This window comes from Trichechus manatus, unplaced genomic scaffold (assembly GCF_000243295.1).
Source record: "Trichechus manatus latirostris isolate Lorelei unplaced genomic scaffold, TriManLat1.0 scaffold00003, whole genome shotgun sequence".
NCBI classification, from domain to species: Eukaryota; Metazoa; Chordata; class Mammalia; order Sirenia; family Trichechidae; genus Trichechus; species Trichechus manatus.
The window spans coordinates 5,367,110-5,389,714 of record NW_004443939.1 but is presented as its reverse complement, the minus strand read 5'-3'; the positions used below and the strand labels follow the sequence as shown (position 1 = coordinate 5,389,714).

General features: G+C 40.2%; 1 protein-coding gene across 1 annotated transcript in view; it reads right to left on the bottom strand.

The window, feature by feature from the left end:
* Positions 1-22,605, bottom strand: part of FGGY (FGGY carbohydrate kinase domain containing) — a 557,022-nt gene that overhangs the window by 131,136 nt on the left and 403,281 nt on the right. Inside the window, exon 10 of the mRNA XM_004368991.2 lies at positions 16,175-16,236. Coding sequence (XP_004369048.1) covers positions 16,175-16,236 — 62 coding nt within the window. The remainder of the gene's footprint in view (positions 1-16,174; positions 16,237-22,605) is intronic.

The following is a 22,605-nucleotide window of genomic DNA, read 5'->3' as shown; positions in this document are numbered from 1 at the left end:
TCCATTCTATCAGTAGAACTCTTTTATTAAATAATAATTTTATGTGGAATCCCTATATAAAATGTGGAAAAGCAAGGCTGCTCTGTGTGAGTGTATGTCAGTGTGAGAATATGTGTGAGTGTATGTCAGTGTGAGAATATGTGTGTGTGTATGTGCACATATGTGGTATATATGCTGGGGTGGAGGCGAGGGCAGAACTACCCACTAGGAAATCTCTTTGCTTCTTGCTGTGAGACCTCATTCCCATCTGCAAAAATCTTCTGCTTTAGAATAAGGAGGAATAAGATATTACTGGGAAAAGGCTTAACAACTACAGCAACAACAACTGCCATTCCCTGCGTATGCATCACGTGCCAGGCCTTCCTCCACAGCCCACTGAGGGAGGTATCATTAACATCCCTTTACTCAGAGGAAAAGGACCATGGTGGTTCAGTGGTAGAATTCTTGCCTTCCATGCAGAAGACCCAGATTTGATTCCTGGTCAATGCGCCTCATGTGCAGCCACCACCCATCTGTCAGTGGAGGCTTGTGTGTTGCTGAACAGATTTCAGTGGAGCTTCTAGACTAAGATGGACTAGGAAGAAAGGTCTGGTGATCTACTTCTGACAATCAGCCAATGAAGATCCTATGGACCACACCGGTCCTATCTGCAACTTGGCATGGGGTCACCCTGAATTGGGGGCGGATTCAAGGGCAGTTAGCAACAACAGGGAGGAAGCTCAAGGAAGTGAAGAGAGATGATGAAGTCCAAATTTAAACCCTTCTCTGTGTGATTTTGAAGCTGTGTGCCTTCTGTACCTCAGGTCAGAAATTATTTGTCAAAGCTCCACATTCAAAGCCTGTTTTAGAATGACACTATTATTATTTTAGGAAAGGATCCTCTAACACCTCCACGGATGGTAGGCCCAGAACAATATGTCTGGGTAGAATAAGATCACATTCTGGTTTTATAGCTCCCAGCTCTACCTGCTCCTGGTCCCATTGGAATCAGATTTACAAAAACAAACAAACAAACACGAAAACATCCTCTGCTGTCAGAAGTTGAGTCCGCATTAATTCTAGCAACATTCCACTTCAGAATGGCACCACTGCTCTTAGAGTAAAGGATTTTCCCCCCACTTTTTTTTTTTTTTTTTTTTTTTAAAGAACTGAGTGTCTATAAATCTTTTCTTTCTGCCTCTCAAGGAATCTCAGAGCAGGGCATTTGGTTTCAGACATCTGGGTCAATAAGAACCTTTAGGCCTAATTACTATTGATTCATCATTGTCTCATTTACTGCAGGTCTTTGCAAACAGTGAGATTCATTTAGCCTCTACATGTATGGTCACTCATGCACTAATGAGATCCCTGGGGGCTGGGGCATATGCTTACCCCTTTGACTCCTAACCTCCTCACAGCTGTATGTTTATTCTTTGAATTCAACCATTCTCCTACATGTTTTTTCAATTACACCTTACCATGTGTGCTATCTGAGTATATCATTCAAAATGAAATGCACTTGGAAGACATTAAAGTAACTAATGCACATCATTATTCACATAATTTTAACCTTGCATAATGCCTTTTTTGGTTCTGACTTTGTTTCACTTCGTATGTTTTATCAATTCCTTCTGAAATGGTGGCCTGCCCTCTTCCAGCTAGGCAATCACATATTAACTGGTCCAAGTGGATTGTTCCCCCTCCTCATGAGCTCCAGGCTCATAAATTCTCTTCTCAGCAGCAGAAATTTTTGTTGTCCAAGTCCACTGGGTATGGTGAAGAAAACATCAGTTCAACAATCACAAAGTGACTTCACCATGTACTAGCTGGGTGATCAGTGACACTGAGTCTTTCGGAGCCTAGTTCACTTTTGTTGTAATTGGGGCTAATACGCTCTACCTTATAGGCTGTTAGGAAGGTTAAATATAGAGCCTTGAGTATTATAAAATGATAAGCTATCAACAGATAGTTCCCTCTCCTTTTCCAGCACTGGAAACTCATTTCCAACTTTAAAAAAATCTAAGAGTCAGGGAAGATTTTTTTTTTTCAGATTTTATTGCTTATAATCTTAAATGCAGACAGCACTCTTGGAATCTCTACTACCCCCTCCCTGTCCATAAATCATCTTTGAATTCAGTTCTATTCTTTGGATTCAGAGGCTGCCCAGAAGTATGGTGACCATACTTTCTACGAAAAATCAGAATATGTGATCTAACAAAAGACATTATGCCCTTTCAAGGAATAAGAGAAAGTCTTGGAAAAGAAGCTATCCAAACCATCTGTCTCTAGTTCTTAACTTCGTAACCCCGTGTAACATACATTCTGCCTGCCCCCTTCCACTGAAACTGCTCCCCCTTAGGTGAACAATGCCCTCTTTGTTGCTAACTCCAATGGACAGTTTTCTGCTTTTCTCTTACTTGAATGCTCTTTCGCATTTTACACCACTTGACCACTTCCTCCTCACTTGTTCTCTTCCCTTTGTTTCCAAGACACCATATGCTCTTGGCTTTCCTACCTCTCTCTGGCTGTTTCTCTTCCTCTGTTTGTCCCTTAAATGTTTGAATTTTCCAAGATCTGACTTAGGCCCTCTTCCTACTCTTTATATGCCCTTGGGTGATTCCATCTTCCTCTCATGACTCCACTTACCATCTAGTACTGAAAACTTAAATATATATCTTATCTCCTACCCACTTCTACCTCGTGAATTCCAGGTCAAATATCCAACCACTCATCAAGTATCTGCTCTTGGATGTCCGAAGGCACTTCAACTAAAAATGCCTAATATTGCACATTAAAATCTTTCCTGATATACTGCTCTTCCTTCTGTTTTACTTGGTGTAATCAAAGCCATTATCATCTAACTGGTTGCCCAAGTAACCATTTGTGGGGGAGGGGGTGCAGTAACCTAACCTCTCTGAACTTCAGTTCTCCCCTTCATAAAATGAGTAAATTGATATCTGTGTCACTGGGTTAATTCCCAATGCATGGAAGAAAGATTAAAAATGGCTTCCTTTCCCTTCTTTAAAGGTACTTCTTTCTCAAAGTTCTGAACCAATGATTCTAGAAGAAAGTAGGTATAGTAGAGTTTGGTATCAGAGTGGGTATCATTTTGACTCATCTTCCTCCCTCAGCTCCCAAATTTAATTTTCACTAAAACAAACAACAAAACAAAACACACACACAAAAAACCCAAAAAACCAAAAAACCAAACCAAACCCATTGCTATCAAGTCTATTTCAACTCATAGTGACCCTATAGGGCTGAGTAGAACTGCCCCATAGGGTTTCCAAAATGCAGCTGGTGGATTCGAACTACCAACCTTTTGGTTAGCAGCCAAGCTTTTAACCACTGTGCCACCAGGGCTCCAATTAATTTTCACCAGGATCTGTCAATTCCTTCTTTTAAATATCCCTTTAATAAGCAAACTTTTCTCCAGTTCAAATGCTACTACTATATTCAGGCCACCTTCACATTATGCCTGGATTTGCATTTCAGCCTTCTAATTTATCTCCCTTCCTGAAATCTTGCAACATCCAACTAGGTATTCTGTATTCTTTCCTGAGTGATTCTTCTTAAAATGTAACTCTGATTATAACTCCCACCCTTCCCTAAGACCCTTCAATGGCTCCTCTCATTGCCCTCGGGATAAAGCACAGAAATCCTTGCCTGACAAAAGATGTTCTTCATTATTTAGCTCCTCCCTACCTTGACCATATTATATACATATCTCCCATTCCTCCTCCTTCCTCACCTCTGCCCACATCATACTCCAACCATACTAAACTACTTATAATTTTAATAGTATGCACATCTTCACCTAACCTCTGACTGTTTGCCTCTTCTGCTCCCTCATGTCTATAATTCATTTCCTTGCTTTCTTCACCTGGCCTGTTTTAATCATCATTACAGACTTATTTTTGCTATCATCTCTTGGAGACCTTTCTAGAAACCCATGCTTCCTTCATTGTCCATGTTCCCATAGCAACCTATGTTGAGAACAACTCCTTCCTCACATCCAACGCCAGCCTGATAAGAGAAATGGAGGAGTGATCGTGGCATCTACAAGCACCCTCAGAAGTAGAATGCCAGCTGCCTTCATCACCTATGTTGGGGGTTTGACAGTAATTTTCCCATTCTCTAGTTTGGAAATAACAAGATTTTCTCCAGTAACATGCATAAAGCTGATCACATTATTTCCCTGCTTAGCACCCTTCCATAGCTAACCACCGTCCTTTGGATAAAATCAGTTTCTTATCTTTGTTTATAGGGCCCTGGATGATCTAGACCTTGCCTTCCTCTCTAGCCACACCTTGTTCACCTTGGTCTGTGGCCCAATATTAACTCCTTAGCCTTTTCTTCAAGGCTTTCACGTACGCCAATCCCTTTGTCCAGAGTATTCTTCACTTCTGCTCTTTACATGGTTCATTCCTTTTTATCCTTCAGATCTTAACTGCCCCTCCATCAACCAGGGCTTCTCTGACCACCTTATCTAAATCAGGTTTTCCCTGAGATTCTATCACTGGAATCTGTCAGTTTATTTCTTATCATACTTGGTAACTGTAGACATATTTATGTGTTCATTTACTTGTTAACTGCCTATGGCCTCCCCTTCATGCAAGTGGACTATCATCAGTATACAGTCAGGGTTTAGCAGAGAACTTGGCACATAGCACCATCCAAAAATACCTGTCAAATGAATGGCACTTTCTACACTGTAGGATAATTGCCCCTTTATCCTATCTCTATCCATCTCTGGAGTTTGAACTTGTGGACAAGAGCTGTATCTTATTCAACCTACCAGGGGCTCAACATATAGCTATTGGAATATAATGAATGAATATAGATCCTACTTAGAATATTAAAATTGGAATTTCTGGGACATTCTAATGATTTAAGAGGAAAAATAGAGTATTTGTGAGCCTGGAAAAGTGGCTACAAAAGATCTTTATATTCAGGTTACCTCTTAACTGATGAAATTTGGTAGATCCACCAGACATCTAAAGTGTCACAGAAACCTCTTTATCTCGTTGTAGTACTGGGCAGCTAAAGGAGGGACCTCTGGAATATATGGACACAGCCTTCCAGGCATGCCGGTGTATACTGCAGAAGGAGAAAGGGAGAAGGACCAAGCATCTTGTGACTCCCTTCCCCTCAATATGCCAAGCACTGTGCTGGGCTACAGGTAATGTGCTGAGAGTTAAAAATGGAAGATTTATTTCTGGTTAGTGCAGTCTGTGGGCTTCTTAAAAGGACCCTAATGCCCTCAGCACTTTCTTGTCCTTGCATGCAAAATAAGAAGCTGTCTTAGTTATCTAGCGCTGCTGTAGCAGAAATACCACAAGTGTATGACTTTAACAAAGAGAAATTTATTTCCTTACAGTAAAGCAGGCTAAAAGTCCAAATTCAGGGCGTCAGCTCCAAGGGAAGGCTTTCTCTCTCTGTTGGCCTTCTCATCAATCTTCCCCCGGACTAGGAGCTTCTCTGAGCAGGGACCCTGGGTCCAAAGGATGCGCTCTGCTCCTAGCACTGCTTTCTTAGTGGTATGAGGTCGCCAACTCTCTGCTTGCTTCCCTTTCCTTTTACCTCTTATAGGATAAAAGGTGGTGCAGGCCACACCCCAGGGAATCTCCCTTTACATTGGAACAGGGATGTGACCTGAGCAAGGGTGTTACATCGCACCCCAAACCGTCTCTAACCACAGGCAGAGATTATGATTTATGTAACATAGGAAAATCACAAAATGGAGGACAACCACACAATACTGGCAATCATGGCCTAACCAAGGTGACATATATTCTGGGGGGACACAATTCAATCCTTGACAGAAGCCAAAGAAAGCCATTATAATTATTATCTTATTTCTCTTTAAGAAATATTTCTCATCCAAGAGCCATCAAGAATTTCCTGATTATCCTGACACACCCTGGAAGATGAAAGGTATTAATATCATCACTCTGGTTCTCTGACTGCCTTAGCTCAGGGGAGCCTAAATAAAAACTTGCTGATGGACTGATGGCCCCAGTTGTTAGACTGAGGGACCGAGGGTTAAAAAGCAAATAAGGCCAAGGGAGGAATCTGAGAGTGCAAGAGCAAAAGGAAAGGGAGAACAATCCTTAGGAGAGTCTGAGAGTTCCCTGTAATCCTCAGTTTCCTCCTCCGGAGATAAATGAGATAATGCATGTGAAACTGTCACTAAGCACAGTACCAGGCACATTGCAAATTCTCCCCATCTCCAGGTGATTGTTTTTTCTCATTCAAAATTTTCTTCACAAATTATTTTGTGACATTCGTTGCAATCCTCGCAATGTTTTAGCACTCTTTCCCTTTCCACTCTGGGTTGCCTGTGTCCATTCGTCTTTGCTGCCTTCTTGTCTTTGCTTTTGGGCAAGTGCTGCCATTTGGTTTCTGTATACTTGGCTGAACTAAGAAGCACGTTCCTCATGTGTGCTACTATTTGTTTTATAGGCCTGTCTAATGTTTGGCTGAAAGGTGGACTTTGGGAGTGGCTTCAATTCTGAGTTAGCAGGGTGTCGAGAGGCCATAGTCTTTGGAGTTCCTCCAGTCTCTGTCAGGCCAATAAGTCTGGCCTTTTTTTGTGAATTTGAATTTTGTTCTACATTTTTCTCCCACTCTGTCTGGGACCGTCTATTGTGTCTATTGTGATCTCTGTCAAGCCACTGGTGGCAGAAGCCAGGCACCATCTAGTTCTTCTGGGCTCAGACTGGTGGAGGCTGTGGTTCATGTGGTCCATTAGCACTTTGAACTAATATTTTCCTTGTGTCTTTGGTTTTCTTCATTCTCCTTGGATCCAAACATGATGGGACCAATAGATGCATCTTAGATGGATGCTCACAAGCTTTTAAGACCCCAGACGCTGCTCACCAAGGTAGGATGCAGAACATTTTCTTTATGAACAATGTTATCTCAATTGACCTACATGTCCCCTGACACTATGTTCCCCAGTCCTCAGCCCCAGTAATTTGGTTCCTCAGGGTGTTTGGATGTGTCTAGAAAGCTTCTATGACTTTGCTTTGGTCAAGCTGTGCTGACTTCTCCTACGTTGTATGTTGTCTTTCCTTTCATCAAATTAACACTTGTCTACTCTCTAGCTAGTGAATTTCCCCTCTCCACCCCTCCACTCCCTCATATACATCAAAGATTGTTTTGTTTTTTTATGTGGGTAAACTTTTTCTTGTGTTTTTAAAATAGTGGTCTCATACAATATTTGTGCTTTTGTGATTGACTTATTTCACTTAGCATAGTGCCCTCCAGATTCATCCATGTTGTGAGATGTTTCTCAGATTCATCATTGTTCTTTATCATTGCATAGTATTCCATTGTGTGTATGTACCATAGTTTGTTTATCCATTCATCTATTGATAGGCATTTAAGTTGTTTCCATCATTTTGCTATTGTGAATAATGCTGCAATGAACAAGGGTGTGCATGTCTATTTGTGTGACGGCTCTTATTTCTCTAGGGCATGTTCCTAGGAGTAGGATTGCTGGTTTGTATGCCATTTTTATTTCTAGCTTTTCAAGGAAGCATCATATCATTTTCTAAAGCGGTTGTACCATTTTACATTCCCACAAGCAGTACATAAGAGTTCCAATCTCCCCAAAATCTCTCCAACATTTGTTATTTTCTTTTTTGATTCGTGCCAGTATTTTCGGGGTGAGATGGTATCTCATTTAGTTTTGATTTGCATTTTTCTAATGGCTAATGATCGTGAACCTTTCCTTATGTGTCTGTTAGCTGCCTGAATATCTTCTTTGGTGAAGTGTCTGTTCATATCCTTTGCCCATTTTTTAACTGGATTATTTGTCTTTTTGTTATTGAGGTATTGAAGTATTCTGTAGATTTTAGAGATTAGACCCTTGTTGGGTATGTCTGTCGTAGCCAAAAAATTTCTTCTAGTCTATAGGTTCTCTTTTTACTCTTTTGGTGAAGTCTTTTGATGAATGTAAGTGTTTAATTTTTAGGAGCTCCCAGTTATCTAGTTTATCTTCTGGTGTTTGTGTACTGTTAGTTATGATTTATATTGTATTTATGCCATGTATTAGAGCTCTTAACATTGTCCCTATTTTTTCTTCTATGATCTTTATCATTTCAGGTTTTATATTTAGGTCTTTGATCCATTTTGGCAAATTCTTAATAAATGTTCTTGTCCTCACTTTCTCCTTCCCTTGCTTGAGGAGGATTTGCATAGTCTTTAATGGAGAGCTTCAAACGGAGATTCGATACACAGGAAACCACTGCATTTTAAGAAATGGATACCCAGTGGGATTATGATAATTGCAGAGAAGGACCCATGTAAGAGAAGTTTGAGAAATAAGTGAAATCAAGAAAACTTGACTGTCCTCAATGGAACGCCAGGGAAAAGTGAGAGAAAAGAAGGGCAAGTTGAGACAGAAAATGTGAATTAGCAGAACGAAGAAGAATTATTCTGAAACCAACAAAATCACAAGGAGAGAAGACCATTGCTTACAGTCACTTTTGGACAAAAAACTTGGAACAGACCGGGCTCTTGTGTTGACAGGTCTTCCTCCTCCAGTAGACTGTGAGCTCCCTGAGGTCATGGACCATATCTTCCCTGTCTCCATTTTTCCACTCTGTCCTCCCCTTCCCCACCCCATGGTCTGATTTATTCTTCATAGAGCAGCCAAAGTAAAAAGCAAATCTGATTGTGTTTCTCCCCTGTTCAAAAACCAAAGCCTTCAGTAAAACCCAGTGTCCTTACAGTTATCTATAATGACATGCATGGTTTGGCTCCTGGCTAACTTCCAGCCCTCACTCCTCCCTCTTTCCTCCCGCTCTAACCCAGCCACAGTGGCCTTTACAATGTTTCCAGAACCTGCCCAGCTGGCTGCTGCATCCAGGCCATGGACTTGATACTTCTTCTGTCTGGAGAGATCTTCCTCATATGCCCATAGACTGCTCCCTCCCTTCAGTCAGCACAAGCGTCACCTCATCAAGGGTATCTTCTCCATCTGAAATAGCTCCCATTCATTACAGCGAAACCCCTCCCCTTCTGTTATCTCCTGACTCTATTTTTCCTTAGAGCACTTATCAGTTCCTGGCATTATATTATATATAATTGGTCCCTTGGTGGCGCAAATGATTTATACTTGACTGCTAACCTAAAGCTTGGCAGCTTGAACCTACCCAGTGGCACCACAGAAGAAAGGCTTGACTATCTACTTCTGCAAAGATTACAACCAAGAAAACATTATGGAACAGTTCTACTCTGTAACACATAAAGTCAGAATTGACTTGATGGCAGTGGGTTTGGTTTTATAGATATAGCTATATACCTATACATGTAAAATATAATTTCCATGAGGGTAGGGACTTTTTCTGTTCTGCTCATTCTTGTATAATAAATGCTAAACACACAGTAGGTTCTCAATATGTATTTATTGTATCTGTCTGTCTCCAAAGTTTAACATAGGTTCCGGCACACGGTAAATGAGCAGTAAATGCTGAACTATTCCCCTACTATTGCCCTCAACCTATTAGACTACAATTTACTAATTTATTTCTCTCTTGAGCTGATCTATGATCTCCTTGAGGACAGGCGCTCTGTCTTATTCTTCTCTGCATTTGGAGAGAGCTGAGTACAGAGAAAGTCTTCACCAGAATATATGTTCAATTGATTTATTCACCAGGAACAAGGAAAGGATGCTTCATCTTGGAAGAGCAATCTTTCATATTGGGGTGAGGGAGGCAGCTTGCCAGAAGACATCTGAAGAAAGGCAGTCATCAGATAGTCAGGGTACCTAGGTTTTAACCTTGGTTCTGCAGCCAACATTGAACCTAGCTCTTGTAGATTATGCCAACATCTTCCCACCAAGAGCCGCCATCACCAGAACTTCCTTCCAAGACACTGATAGTTTAGGTTTCACAAGAGAATTAAGACAGTAACAAGCAGTTAGGAGCAAAAGACCTGAAGTTATGATCAGTGTAAGGTGATCTCTGGCTAAGGAGTGAAATATCTGGATATTGGGCCCCACATTGAAAGACTCTCATTGCCAGTTACATGCACTGGCACATCTAGTCTACTGAATTTATAAACTTAGCAACATTTCTCTTCAGAGATTATGGTAAATCAACAGTATGGCTTATCCCTCAGTGGCACAAATGGTTAAACACTTGACTACTAGCCAAAAGGCTGGGGGTTCAAACCCACCCAGAGGTGCCTCAGAAGACAGGCTTGGTGATCTGCTCCTAAAAGGTCACAACCTTGAAAACCCTATGGAACAGTTCTACTCTGCACACACAGGATTGCCATGAGTCAGAATAGACTTGAAGACAACTAAAAACAACAACAATAAATCAACAGTATAAAATACTTAATCTGTTTATCAACATTTGTTTCCACAGTTTCAAGTAGGATTTGTTGATGATAATTTCTGAGGTAGGGGTAACCTCCATTGCTGTTTTCATAAAACCCCAAGTTACACCAAAAGAGTCATATAGTATCTGATTCCAAGAGATTTTCGTCCTTTCCAAACAGCTAGTCCTATTTTAATAACAGCTATGCTTATGTTTTTCTAAGACCTAAAACATAATAAGTGCTATGTTGTATACTGTTGAGTCAATTCCAACTCATAGTGACTCTATGAGTAGAACTACCCCATAGGGTTTCCAAGGAGTGGCTGGTGGATTCAAACTGCCATCCTTTTGGTTAGCAGCCTGAACTCTTAGCCACTTCACTCCATGGGTGCTACAGTCTTGTAATATTCTATTCACAGCAGAGGCATAGTGAGGGAGAGCAGAGGGATACACTCGCCCCTAGTGCAAGTCCAAGTGGGCACCAGACAAGGCATGGAATGACATTCTGAGGGGTCCCAAATATGAAAGGCGCCTGATTGAAGCAGTTAGACAAGACGGGGGAAGATGTCTCTGCTGATATGTTGCCGCATCTGCTGACATGTTGCCGCTATCAACGTCCATTCATCTTGAAATTGGGAGGGAGTACAAATCAGAGATTGCCCCTGGGCACTCGAATGGTGGTGGCGGGGGCACAATTTAGAGATTGCCCCTGGGAGCTCAAATTGGAGGGGCAAATTAGAGATTGCCCCTGGGTGCTTGTTATCCTCAGTAGGCCCCTGATTCACAGATCTGAAAGCATACAGATGCATTTTCCTTTGCAATACAATAGGAGGAAAATGGAGGACAGAGAACTAACATTTCTTTTATACCTACTGAATATCTGAGCTGGAGACAAAATGTGAGTCATCAAAACATAGAAAGAAATGAAGCCAAGAATGTAGATGGGATCACCTTGGAAGAGACTGCAAAAAGAGAGAAGGCCAGGAGCCTAGCTGCGATTAACTTTTATGGCAATAGTCAAGAAAAGGACCATGAATCTGAAAATGAGATTAAGATGGAGGAGTGAGAGATACAGGAGCAAAACTGGGAGAGACTGGCATTCTGAAAAGTCGAGGAGAAAGCATTAAAAGGAGAGGAAGACAAATCAGTGCAGCACTCAAGAAAGGGGACTGAAAAACATTCTACAGATTTAGTAGAACAAATACGATTGTTAATCTTAGCAGCAAATGTTTCAGGAGGCCAATGGTGCAGAATTCAGATTGGAGTGGGTAAGGAAGGAGCAGTAAGTGAGGAAATAAGAGACCATGAGTATAAGCAATGATTTTGAGAAGCTTCGCTCTAAAGAGGAGGAGAAATGCAGGCAGGTAGTTGGAAGGAGGTACTTCATAGTCAAGCAGCATCTGAAGAGTTGAGATTTAAATCCAGTTCTGACTCCAAGACTGAATTCTATAAGTTGCTGCTTTTGGACTCACCTAGGCTCCTGCTTCTCTGAGTCTATGTGCCCATTCACAAATCCTTCTTTCCTTCTTTCCCATTTTCAATAAAAAACACGCAAATGAGGCTCATCTATAGAAGAAAGCTCTGGAAATTTTCAGTATTTCATTGCAAAGACTAACTATCCCTTCGGTTTGTGTTCAGCTTTAAAATCTTCACAGACTGTCATTACCATGAGCTATTTTTATCCTTCAACATCTGTAAAATGATTAAGCAGAGCAGTATTATTATTATTGTATGGGTGAGGAAACTGAGTCACCAAGACGTTCGTGAGAGGACTGGCACAAGAACCCAAGGCCTTTAATTCCCAGTCAAGTTCCTTGCCACTGTATCATACTTTCCACAAGAAAGTAGGCAGGTATAGATGGCTGACCTCTGCTGCTTAACCCTACAACAGCCACCAGCACAATTCTTCCTCCTCTGTTATAATCACTACTACTACTAGTCATTGTCACAGTACAGTTGACAAAACCCGTGAAGCGCATTATCTTGCTAAACTCAAAATCAATTCTTATAGGTATCTAGGGCTGCCTCTCTAATATTCTTCTATGCTATGATGAGGAAACTGAGGTTCACACAATGATACATGTTGGAGCTGGGATTAAACCTAGACCTCTGAACTCCAAATCCATTGCTTTTTGCTTTGGGTTAATGGTTTATAGATGCTGGATCCCTTTGAGAATCTGATGAGTGCCATGACCCCTGCTGACAGAAATCTATGCTTGAAGTATACAGTCAATACAAATTTGTACACGAATTTGAGGGTTTGACTGATGATCTGAAGTTAGGAATCCCTGCTCTAGGTTATGCAACCTCTAAGACATCTAAAGTGCTAGTTGATGAGGTAAATGGTGTAATCCCTATCAGTGGTAATGACATTATAATCAGAGACTTGTGAAGCGTTTCTCAGTCTCATTCTCTACACCCTGACAAAAATTGCTTATATTCTAGGATGACATGCATTTCATTTGTCTCTGTGCAGGTCTGCCTCCCCTATTAGAATGTAAACCCCTTCATGGAAGGGAAAGGTCTAATACTCATAACTACAACAACCATAACAATAACTTCTATCACTACCACTGCCATTTACTGAACACCTATTTACAGCTTGACACTTAATCACTATGTGCCAGGCGCTATTCCAACTTGTTTAATTTGTTCAACAACCCTGTGAGGTGGTTACTAGTATTATTTCCCTTTATAATGAGGTACTAAGGCACAAAGAGTTTAAGTAATTGCCCAGGGTCACACAGCTAATTAGGGTAGAGCAGAGACATAGACAATTTGGTTTCAGAGTCTACATTAGCCATCACTTTAGAGCATCTCTCTTTTGCCATGTACTAGCTACCTAGGGTTTCTCTGTTAACCTTATAAAATGCCTTAATTTTCTCTAAAAGTCTAACAATTATGTATTATTCTCATAGAATTTATTTCTTTGTTATTTTAAATCTTTTTATTTTGAAATAATTTTAGATTTATAGAAAACTTGCAAAAATAGTAGACAGAGTTCCCTTATACTCTTCACCTAAGAAATTAATATAGATACAATACTATTAACTAGTCTACACACTTACTTGAATTTCACTATTTTTTCCCACTAATGTCTGTTTTCTGGTTCAGATTCAAATCCATTATCCTACATAGTTTTTAGTTGTAATACCTTCTTAATAGCCTCCAATTTGGGGCAGCTCTTCAGTATTTCTTTGAGTTTCATAACCTTTTTTGAAGCGTACTAGCTAATAATTTTGTAGAACGTCCCTCATTTGTAGAATATCCCTCAAAATTCTTGGTTTTTCTGATGTTTTCTCATGTTTTCATTGAGGTTTTGCATTCTTGGTAAGGATACCACATAGTTGATGTGTCCTTCTCAGGGCACCATATAAGGAGATGCATGTTTTTGATACATCTTATTTATGGGCATTGTTAACTTTGATCATTTGAGTGGGTAAAGTGGTGTCTGCCAGATTTAGCCACCGTAAATTTGCTGTTTTTCCCTCAGTAATTAATAAGTATCTTGTGGAGAGGTAACTTGGGATTATACAAATATCCTGCTTCTCATCATACTTTTACCCACTAATTTTAGCAAACATTGATGATTCCTGCCTACAACAATTATTACTGTGGTGTCTGCCTAAGGGTGATTGCTTATTTCCATCATTTCTTCTAAATTTATTAATTGGAATTCCACCAAAAGGATGACCTCTGCTTTCTTCCCATTAATTTTTTTCTTTAATTATTTATTTATATCAGTATGGATTCATGGATGGTTATTTTATGCTATCATTATGCATTTTTTTGCCCAAACTATCTCAGATTAGGCCATTGGGAGATCCTTCAAGTTAGCTCCTATGTCTTTTGACAATTCCTTTTTGTGCAAACCCTTACTTTCTGGCACCACAAAATGTTCATGTGTTTTCCCTGCCTCAGCCCAGGAACTGATCATTTTTCCTTTTATTGGAGAACCAGAAGAATGATACTTAGAATCCAAGACCTGGGTGCTTAGGTTGTGTCATTGCTAGTAGGGTGTCATTGCTTCTAGACCATCTCAGCAGAGAGAGCTAGGAAATATATGTATGTATACTCACACACAAATAGAGTAGAACCGCCCCATAGGGTTTCCAAGGAGTGGCTATTGGATTCAAACTGCTGATCTTTTGGTTAGTAGCTGAGCTCTTAAGCCAAACTCTTAACCACTACACTACCAGGTCTCTATGTATATTCATACACACATATATACATCTATATTGACTTCTATGTACATCTATCTGCATATATATTAAAAATCACAAGTTCATACTGATACCTCTGATTTCAATCTACTAGTTCTAGGGTTCATTCCAGCATTCTTCCTTTACTTATTTGAAACTGACAATGAGAAACATGGCTCTCATTATCCACAATGAATTTATTTATTTGCTCAATTGTAGTACACACATAAAATACTTTCAGAATGGCAAATGCATCTATAAAAAGTTTACAAATTTGAGTACAATATTCATATAAACTTATTTTTATCTTTAGCCGTACAGCATATTGTCAAAATACTCTTTTCCAAAGTTACTTGGCCTAGTTCTTTTCTTTCCCACCTTTTTTAGTATGGTTATTATTCATCTGTAATACAGTTATATTATATTTTACTATCTGTATTTCATTTTGCATGCCTCTCCTCACATCATGGTATCTATCAATGTATTAATGTATCTATCTGTCTATCTATCTACCTACCCACCTATCTATCTATCAATCAATCAATCAAATATTACCATGGAAGATTCAGAGTTTTACAAAAAGATATACTCAGAAAAGCCTTGCTCTCTCCTACTACCCTATTTCCTTCCTCAGTGTTTCCATCCCGTTCCTACCCACTCCCAATATCATTAATTTCTGGGTTACCCTTCCTGTATTTATTTTGCATAAATGAAATATTTTCTTGTATCTTCTTTCTTCCATGAAAGATAGCAAATTGTTGATACTCTCTTGTACTCAATTTTGTTTCCCTTAACAATATATCCTGGAAATCCATCCACATCAGTTATTAGCCCTTGAAGATACACTTTAAAATGCTGAATAATTTACCTAAGGTCACACACCTAATAACCAAACCAAAACCAAACCAGTTGCCGTCAAGTCTATTCTGACTCACAGCGATTCTATATGACAGAGTAGAGCTGCCCTGTAGGGTTTCCAAGGCTGTAATCTTTATGGAAAGAGCCCTGGTGGCACAGTGGTTAAGCACTTGGCTGCTAACCAAAAAGTTAATGGTTTGAACTCATTAGCTGTTCCATGGAAGAAAGATGTGGCAATCTGCTTCCATAAAGATTACAGCATTGGAAACTCTATGGTGCCGTTCTACTCTGTCCTACAGGGTTGTTATAAGTCAGAATTGACTAGATGGGTTTGGTTTGGTTTTTAATCTTTATGGAAGCAGACTGCTACATCTTTCTCCTGCGGAGTGGGTGGTGGATTTGAACTGCCGAACTTTCAGTTAGCAGCAGAGTGCTTAATCACTGAGTCTCCAGGGCTCCCGTCACATACCTAAAACCAAAAAAATAACCAAATCCGTTGCTGTAGAGTCACAGGAATCTAAGAAGTTTTGACTCCAAAATTCATAACCCTTCTATGTTAGAGTTTCTCATTAATGGTCCCTGGGTATATTTTAGGGGAATCTACAGGTTCTTTATGTTCTCTTCGATAGTTTTAAAAATTAATGCATATATGTTCTGGATCATCTGGTTGACTATTTTATAACAAAGTACTGCCAGGCATTTTCATTGCCATAGGATCTGAAAATCACAAAGCTGCCCAAAGTGAGTGTCCTCAATGCAGTCACCTGAGAAAGCTGTAGGGGGAAGAGAGAGGGTAGTTACCTGGCAGCAGCCTTGGCTTGTAGTTCAGAGAAGGCAGCATGGCCCTGCACCATGTGGTCTATCTGAAAAACAAGGGAGAGGGGTCAGTGTTATAGCTTCTCAGATCTATGTTTAAGCAAGAAAAAGACATACAGGTATTTAAAAATCTGTTTCTTTTAACTCTGTCCATAAGGAGCCCTGGTTGCACAGTGGTTAAACACTGGGCTGCTGACTGAAAGGCTGATGGTTTGAACCCACCAGCTGCTCCACTGGAGAAAGATGTGGCCGTCTGCTTCCATAAAGATTACAGTCTTGGAATCCCTATGGGGCAGTTCTTCTCTGTCTTATAGGGTCACTATGAGTCGGAACTGACTCAACAGCAACAGGATTGGAGATCTAAGGATGTTAAAATGCTAACTCAGCAACAGTGTCTCAGCTCTTTCAGATCTAGTTTTGCTTAAGCTGGTGCCACTCTCTCAGATTTATAAAACAAAGTTGTTTAGAGAGAAGAGTAGCAGGAAATAAAACTCCCAAGACTGAACTAGTAGCAGCAGGTAGTATCAGGTTCAAGAATAGGACCAGGAAAGTGAATGTTGAGGAGTAACAACAGGGGGTCTAACTAAAATTAAAAGGTAGAGTCTGGGTGTTAAAAGCACTGACCCTCTCTGGGTCACATAATTCCCCCATGTCAACCCCGTGATCAGTTGCAGATCAGACCGCTGTGATCCCTAGGGCTTTTATTGGCTGATTTTTGCAAGTAGATCGCCAGGCCTTTCTTCCTAGTCCATCTTAGTCTGGAAGCTCCGCTGAAATCTGTTTAGCATTAGAGCAACAGGCAAGCTTCCACTGACAGACAGGCCACACGTGAGGTGCACTGGCTAGGAATCAAAGCCAGGTTTCCTGCATGGAAGGTGAGATTTCTGCCACTGAACCACCAATGTCTCCATGTGACTTTGTGTAAGTCATTTAACTGCTCTGAGCCTCAATATCTTTCCTTCCTGTCAGCTTTCCTTTAAGACAGGATTGTTGGGAAGTACAGAATGTCTACCATAATGCCAACCATAGTAGAAATAATATCACCTAAAATTTATTGACTCATTTAACCATATATCCAATACTAAGGTAAGCATTTTACAGACATTATCTCACTTATTCCTTATAACACTCCTGAGAAGAAGATTCTACACTACGCAGATGTGAAAAGTGGGACTAAAAGAGATTAATTAAGTGACTGTCCAAGGTCACAGAGGAGTAAGTGGCAGATCTAGGTCTCACACTGAGGTGTCTCTGTATCTGAAGTCCTTGCTGTTAACAGTTCTGCCACATTATTTACTAAACCTCCAGGAATAATATAAGTTGTTGAATTCCATTTATGCAGTTCTACAGAAGTATTTCAAAATAATACCAAAATAACTGGTCATTTCAATCGGAAAAAATCATGCAAGTTTTGAATATTTACTGCCTAGGAGCCCTGGTGGCCCAACAGTTAAGTGCTCGGCTGCTAACAAAAGGCTGGCAGTTGAAATCAGTAAGTGGTGATTTGTTCCCTTAAAGATTACAGCCTAGAAAATCGTATGAGGAAGCTCTGCTTTGTCACATTGGGTTGCTGTGAGTCGAAAATCAACTCAATGGCACCTAGCAACAACAAGGTTCAATCTTGGGTTAGTAGTGACAAGGCATATTCTGGATCTTCATAGAGTTATAAGCCAGTGGGATCATCAAGATGAACCTACTGGGGAAAGGGAGCCAACATGGTGCTATAGACAGAAGCACCACACCGTCCCTCCACAGCAAAGACCCAAGAAACTAAGTAAAACAGAAACAAATGTCAATCCTGGAACCCTAAGTGTCAAATGAAGAGATAAAAAACTCAGCCAAGCACTGAATGGAATAAGAAACTGATAGAGAACAGAGGGCAAGGAGAGTTATGAGCAGAGGTCCCTCATCAGCTAACGCAGCATGGATCCACTATCTTGGACTCCTGTCAGAGACTGGCAGACAAGGAGTATGGGAAAGCAGATTCATGGAGCTCCCAGCAGGAGACAGAGCACCGGGTAACCAGCGATACACGCTTTCCCACCCCCCACCCTGCCTCCCCCTACTCGGCCTTCACTGCTTCCCAGCCAGCTGATCCCCAGCTTCCTGGCTGGCTGATCTGTGCCTTCCTGGTGGGCCAATCCATCACTTCCCAGTGGCCTCATCTACGGCAGAGGCGGCACCGGTTCTATGATGCATGGATTTGCCCCACCCACACCGGCTGGCTTCTTCAGTGCCATTTCTTTGTTGCTGGTGGTGCTTTTTTCGGCCTGTTTTGTTTTCTCCCTGCCTCTCACCTCCTTCCCTCCTTTCTCTCGAACACCTGACTCCGTGTGCCATCTTTGCTTCTTCCTGACAAGCTGTGAAGTGGTGCTCGGCTGGGAACTGCTTCCCTGGTCCGTACCACCATGCTTGTGGGATCTTGTGAGGCTTTTTTTGTTTGTTTGTTTTCTTGTTCCTTTTACCTTTTTATTTTTCTTCATTTCTTGGTTTCTCGTCTCTTTCTACTTACCTTCTTTTCCTGCCTCCTGAATACCTGGTGCTGTGTATCATCTCCACCCTTCTAGCTGGGCTGTACTGTGTGGCTTGGGAGACACTTTTCCGGTCTGCACAGCTGTGCCAGTGGGATCCCTGGGGATTTTTTTTTAAAAACATTTTTATTTATTTATTTTATTTTATTTTTTTCCATTTCTAGGTTTCTCATCTCTCCACTCCAGTGGAAGGCTCCCTCATCACTATCTTTTTTTTTTTTGGCTCCTGTTTCTCTCTCTTCTTTCCCATATCCAACCTAGCTCCACACATCACAACCTTTCACTCCCCCTCCCTCCTTCCTATCTGCACCGTGTGCTGAACATTGCACTCAAAAAAATTTTTAAACCACTGGCCAAACTGACAAAAGAAAAACAGGAGAGGATGCTAATAACCTAATAAAAATGAAATGAGGGACATTACAACATACCCAACTGAAATAAAAAGGATCATAACAGACTATTATGAAAAACTATACTCCAACAAATTTGAAAATCTAGAGAAAATGGACAAATTTCTAGAAACTCACTACCTACCCAAACTATCAGATTGATGTTGAAGATCTGAACACACCCATAACAAGAGAAGAGACTGAAAAAGTAATAAAAAAAAAAAAACCTCCCAACAAAAAAAAACCCCTGACCCAGATAGCTTCACTGGAGAATTCTACCAAACATTCAGAGAAGAGCTTATACCAGTACTACTCAAACTATTTCAGAACACAGAAAAGGAAGGGATACTTCCAAATTCATTCTATGAAGCCAGCATAACCCTGATGCCCAAACAAGGCAAAGACATCACAAAAAAAGAAAATTACAGACCAATATCTCTCATGAATATAGATGCAAAAATTCTCAACAAAATCCTAGCCAACAGAATCCAGCATCATATCAAAAAAATAATACACCATGACCAAGTAGGATTCATACCAGGTATGCAAGGATGGTTCAACATTAGAAAATCAACTAACTAAATCCACCACACAAATAAAATAGAAGAATCACATGATCATCTCAATCGACACAGAAAAGGCATTCGACAAAGTCCAACACCCATTCCTGATAAAAACTCTCAATAACATAGGTATAGAAGGGAAATTTCTCAACATAATAAAGGGGATCTATACAAAACCAACAGCCAACATCATTCTTAATGGAGAGAGGCTGAAGACATTCCCCTTGTGAACAGGAACAAGACAAGGATATCATTTATCACCACTCCTATTTATCATCGTGCTGGAAGTTCTAGCTAGAGCAATAAGGCAAGAAAAAGAAATAAAGGGCATCCAAATTGGTAATGAAGAAGTTAAACTGTCCCTATTTGCAGATTATATGATACTATATATGTAAAACCCAAAAGACTCCACAAGAAAACTACTGGAACTAATAGAAAGATTCAGCAGAGTAGCAGGATACAAGATAAACATACAAAAATCAGTTGGATTCCTATACACCAATAAAGAAAATGATGAAAAGGAAATCAGCAAAACAGTACCATTTATAATATCCCCTAAAAAAATAAAATACTTATGAATAAATCTAACCAGGATGTAAAAGACCTATACAAAGAAAACTACAAACCACTACTGCAAGAAACCAAAAGAGATCTACATAAATGGAAAAACATACCATGCTCATGGATATGTAGACTCAACATTGTGAAAATGACAATTCTACCCAAAGCAATCTACAAATCCAATGCAATCCCAATCTAAATACCAACAACATTCTTTAAAGAGATGGGAAAAACAATCATTAAATTTATATGGAAAGTGAAGAGGCCCGGAAAAGTAAAGTATTACTGAAGAAGAGGAATAAAGCAGGGGGACTCGCACTACCTGACCTCAGAACCTACTATACAGCTATAGTAGTCAAAACAGCCTGGTACTGGTACAATGACAGATACATTGACCAATGGAACAGAAGCGAGAACTCAGATGTAAATTCATCCCCCTATGGTTACCTAATCTTCAACAAGGACCCAAAGTCCATCAAATGGGGAAAAGACAGTCTTTTTAACAAATGGTGCTGGCAAAACTGGATGTCCATCTGCAAAAATATGAAACAGGACCCATATCACACACCATACACAAAAACTAATTCAAAATGGATCAAAGACTTAAATATAAAACAAAAAACTATAAAGATCACAGAATAAAAAATAGGATCAATGCTAGAGACCCTAATACTTGGCATTAACAGGATACAAACCATAACTAACAACATACAAACTCTAGAAGATTATCTAGATAACTGGGATCTTCTAAAAATTAAACACTTCTGCACATCAAAAGACTTCACCAAAAGAGTAAAAAGAGAACCTACAGACTGGGAAAAAATTTTTGGCTACTACAAATCTGACAAAGGTCTAATATCTAAAATCTACAGGAAAATCCAACACCTCTACAACAAAAAGACAATTAATCCAATTAAAAAATGGGCAAAGGAAATGAACAGACACTTCACCAATGAAGACATTCAAGCGGCTAACAGACACATGAGGAAATGCTCATGATCACTAGCCATTAGCGAAATGCAAATTAAAACCATAATGAGATACCATCTTACCGTGGCATTACTGGCACGAATCAAAAAAACAGAAAATAACAAATGTTGGAGAGGCTGCAGGGAAATTGGAACTCTTATGCACAGCTAGTGGGAATGCAAAATGGTACAACTATTTTGGAAAATGATATGCTTCTTCCTTAGAAAACTAGAAATAGAAATACCATATGATCCAGCAATCCCACTCCTAGGAATAGATCCTAGAGAAATAAGAGCCGTCACATGAATATACATATGCACACCCATGTTCATTGCAGCATTATTCACAACAGTAAAAAGACAGAAACAAACTACATGCTCATCAACAGATGAATGGATAAAGAAACTATGGTACATACACACAATGGAGTACTATGCAACGATAAAAGAACAATGATAAATCTGTGAAGCATCTCACAACATGGATGAGTCTAGAGGGTATTATGCTGAGTGAAATAAGCCAATCACAAAAGGACAAATAATGTATGAGACCACTACTATAAAAACTCATGAAAAGGTTTACATACAAAAAGAAACAATCTTTTAAGGTTATGAGGGAGGAGTGGGGTGGAAAAACACTAAATAGACATTAGGTAGATAAGTGGTAACTTTGGGGAAGCCAGCATAACTTGTCCATGGACAAATCCAAACTCCCTGAGGGATCAAATTTCTGGGCTGAGGGCTGTGGGGACCATGGTCTCAGGAAACATCTAGCTCTACTGGCATAACATAGTTTCTAAGGAAAATGTTCTACATTCTACTTTGGTGAGTAGCGTCTGGGGTCTTAAAAGCCTGTGAGCGGCCATCTAAGATACTCTACTGGTCTCACCCCTTCAGGAGCAAAGAAAAATGAAGAAAACTAAAGAAACAAGGGCAAGATTAGTCCAAAGGACTAATGGACCACAATTACCACAGCCTCCACCAGACTGAGTCCAGCACAACTAGATGGTGCCTGGATACCACCACTGACTGCTCTGACAGGGATCACAATAGAGGGTCCCAGACAGAGCTGGAGAAAAATGTAGCACAAAATTCTAACTCAAAAAAAGACCAGACTGAGACTTACGGCAACATGGCGCTCTAGGCAAAAGCACCACGCTGTCCCTCCGCAGCAAAGATCCGAAAAACTAAGCGAAACAGAGAAAACAGCAATCCTGAAATCCTAAACATCAAATGAAGAGATAAAGAACTCAGCCAAGCACCAAATGGAATAAGAAACTGACAGAGAACCGACAATGAGGAGACATACATGGAGAGGTCCCCTATCAGCTAATGCAGCACGGATCCACCATCTTGGACTCCTATCAGAGACCAGCAAATAGGGGGTATGATAAAGCAGCTTCA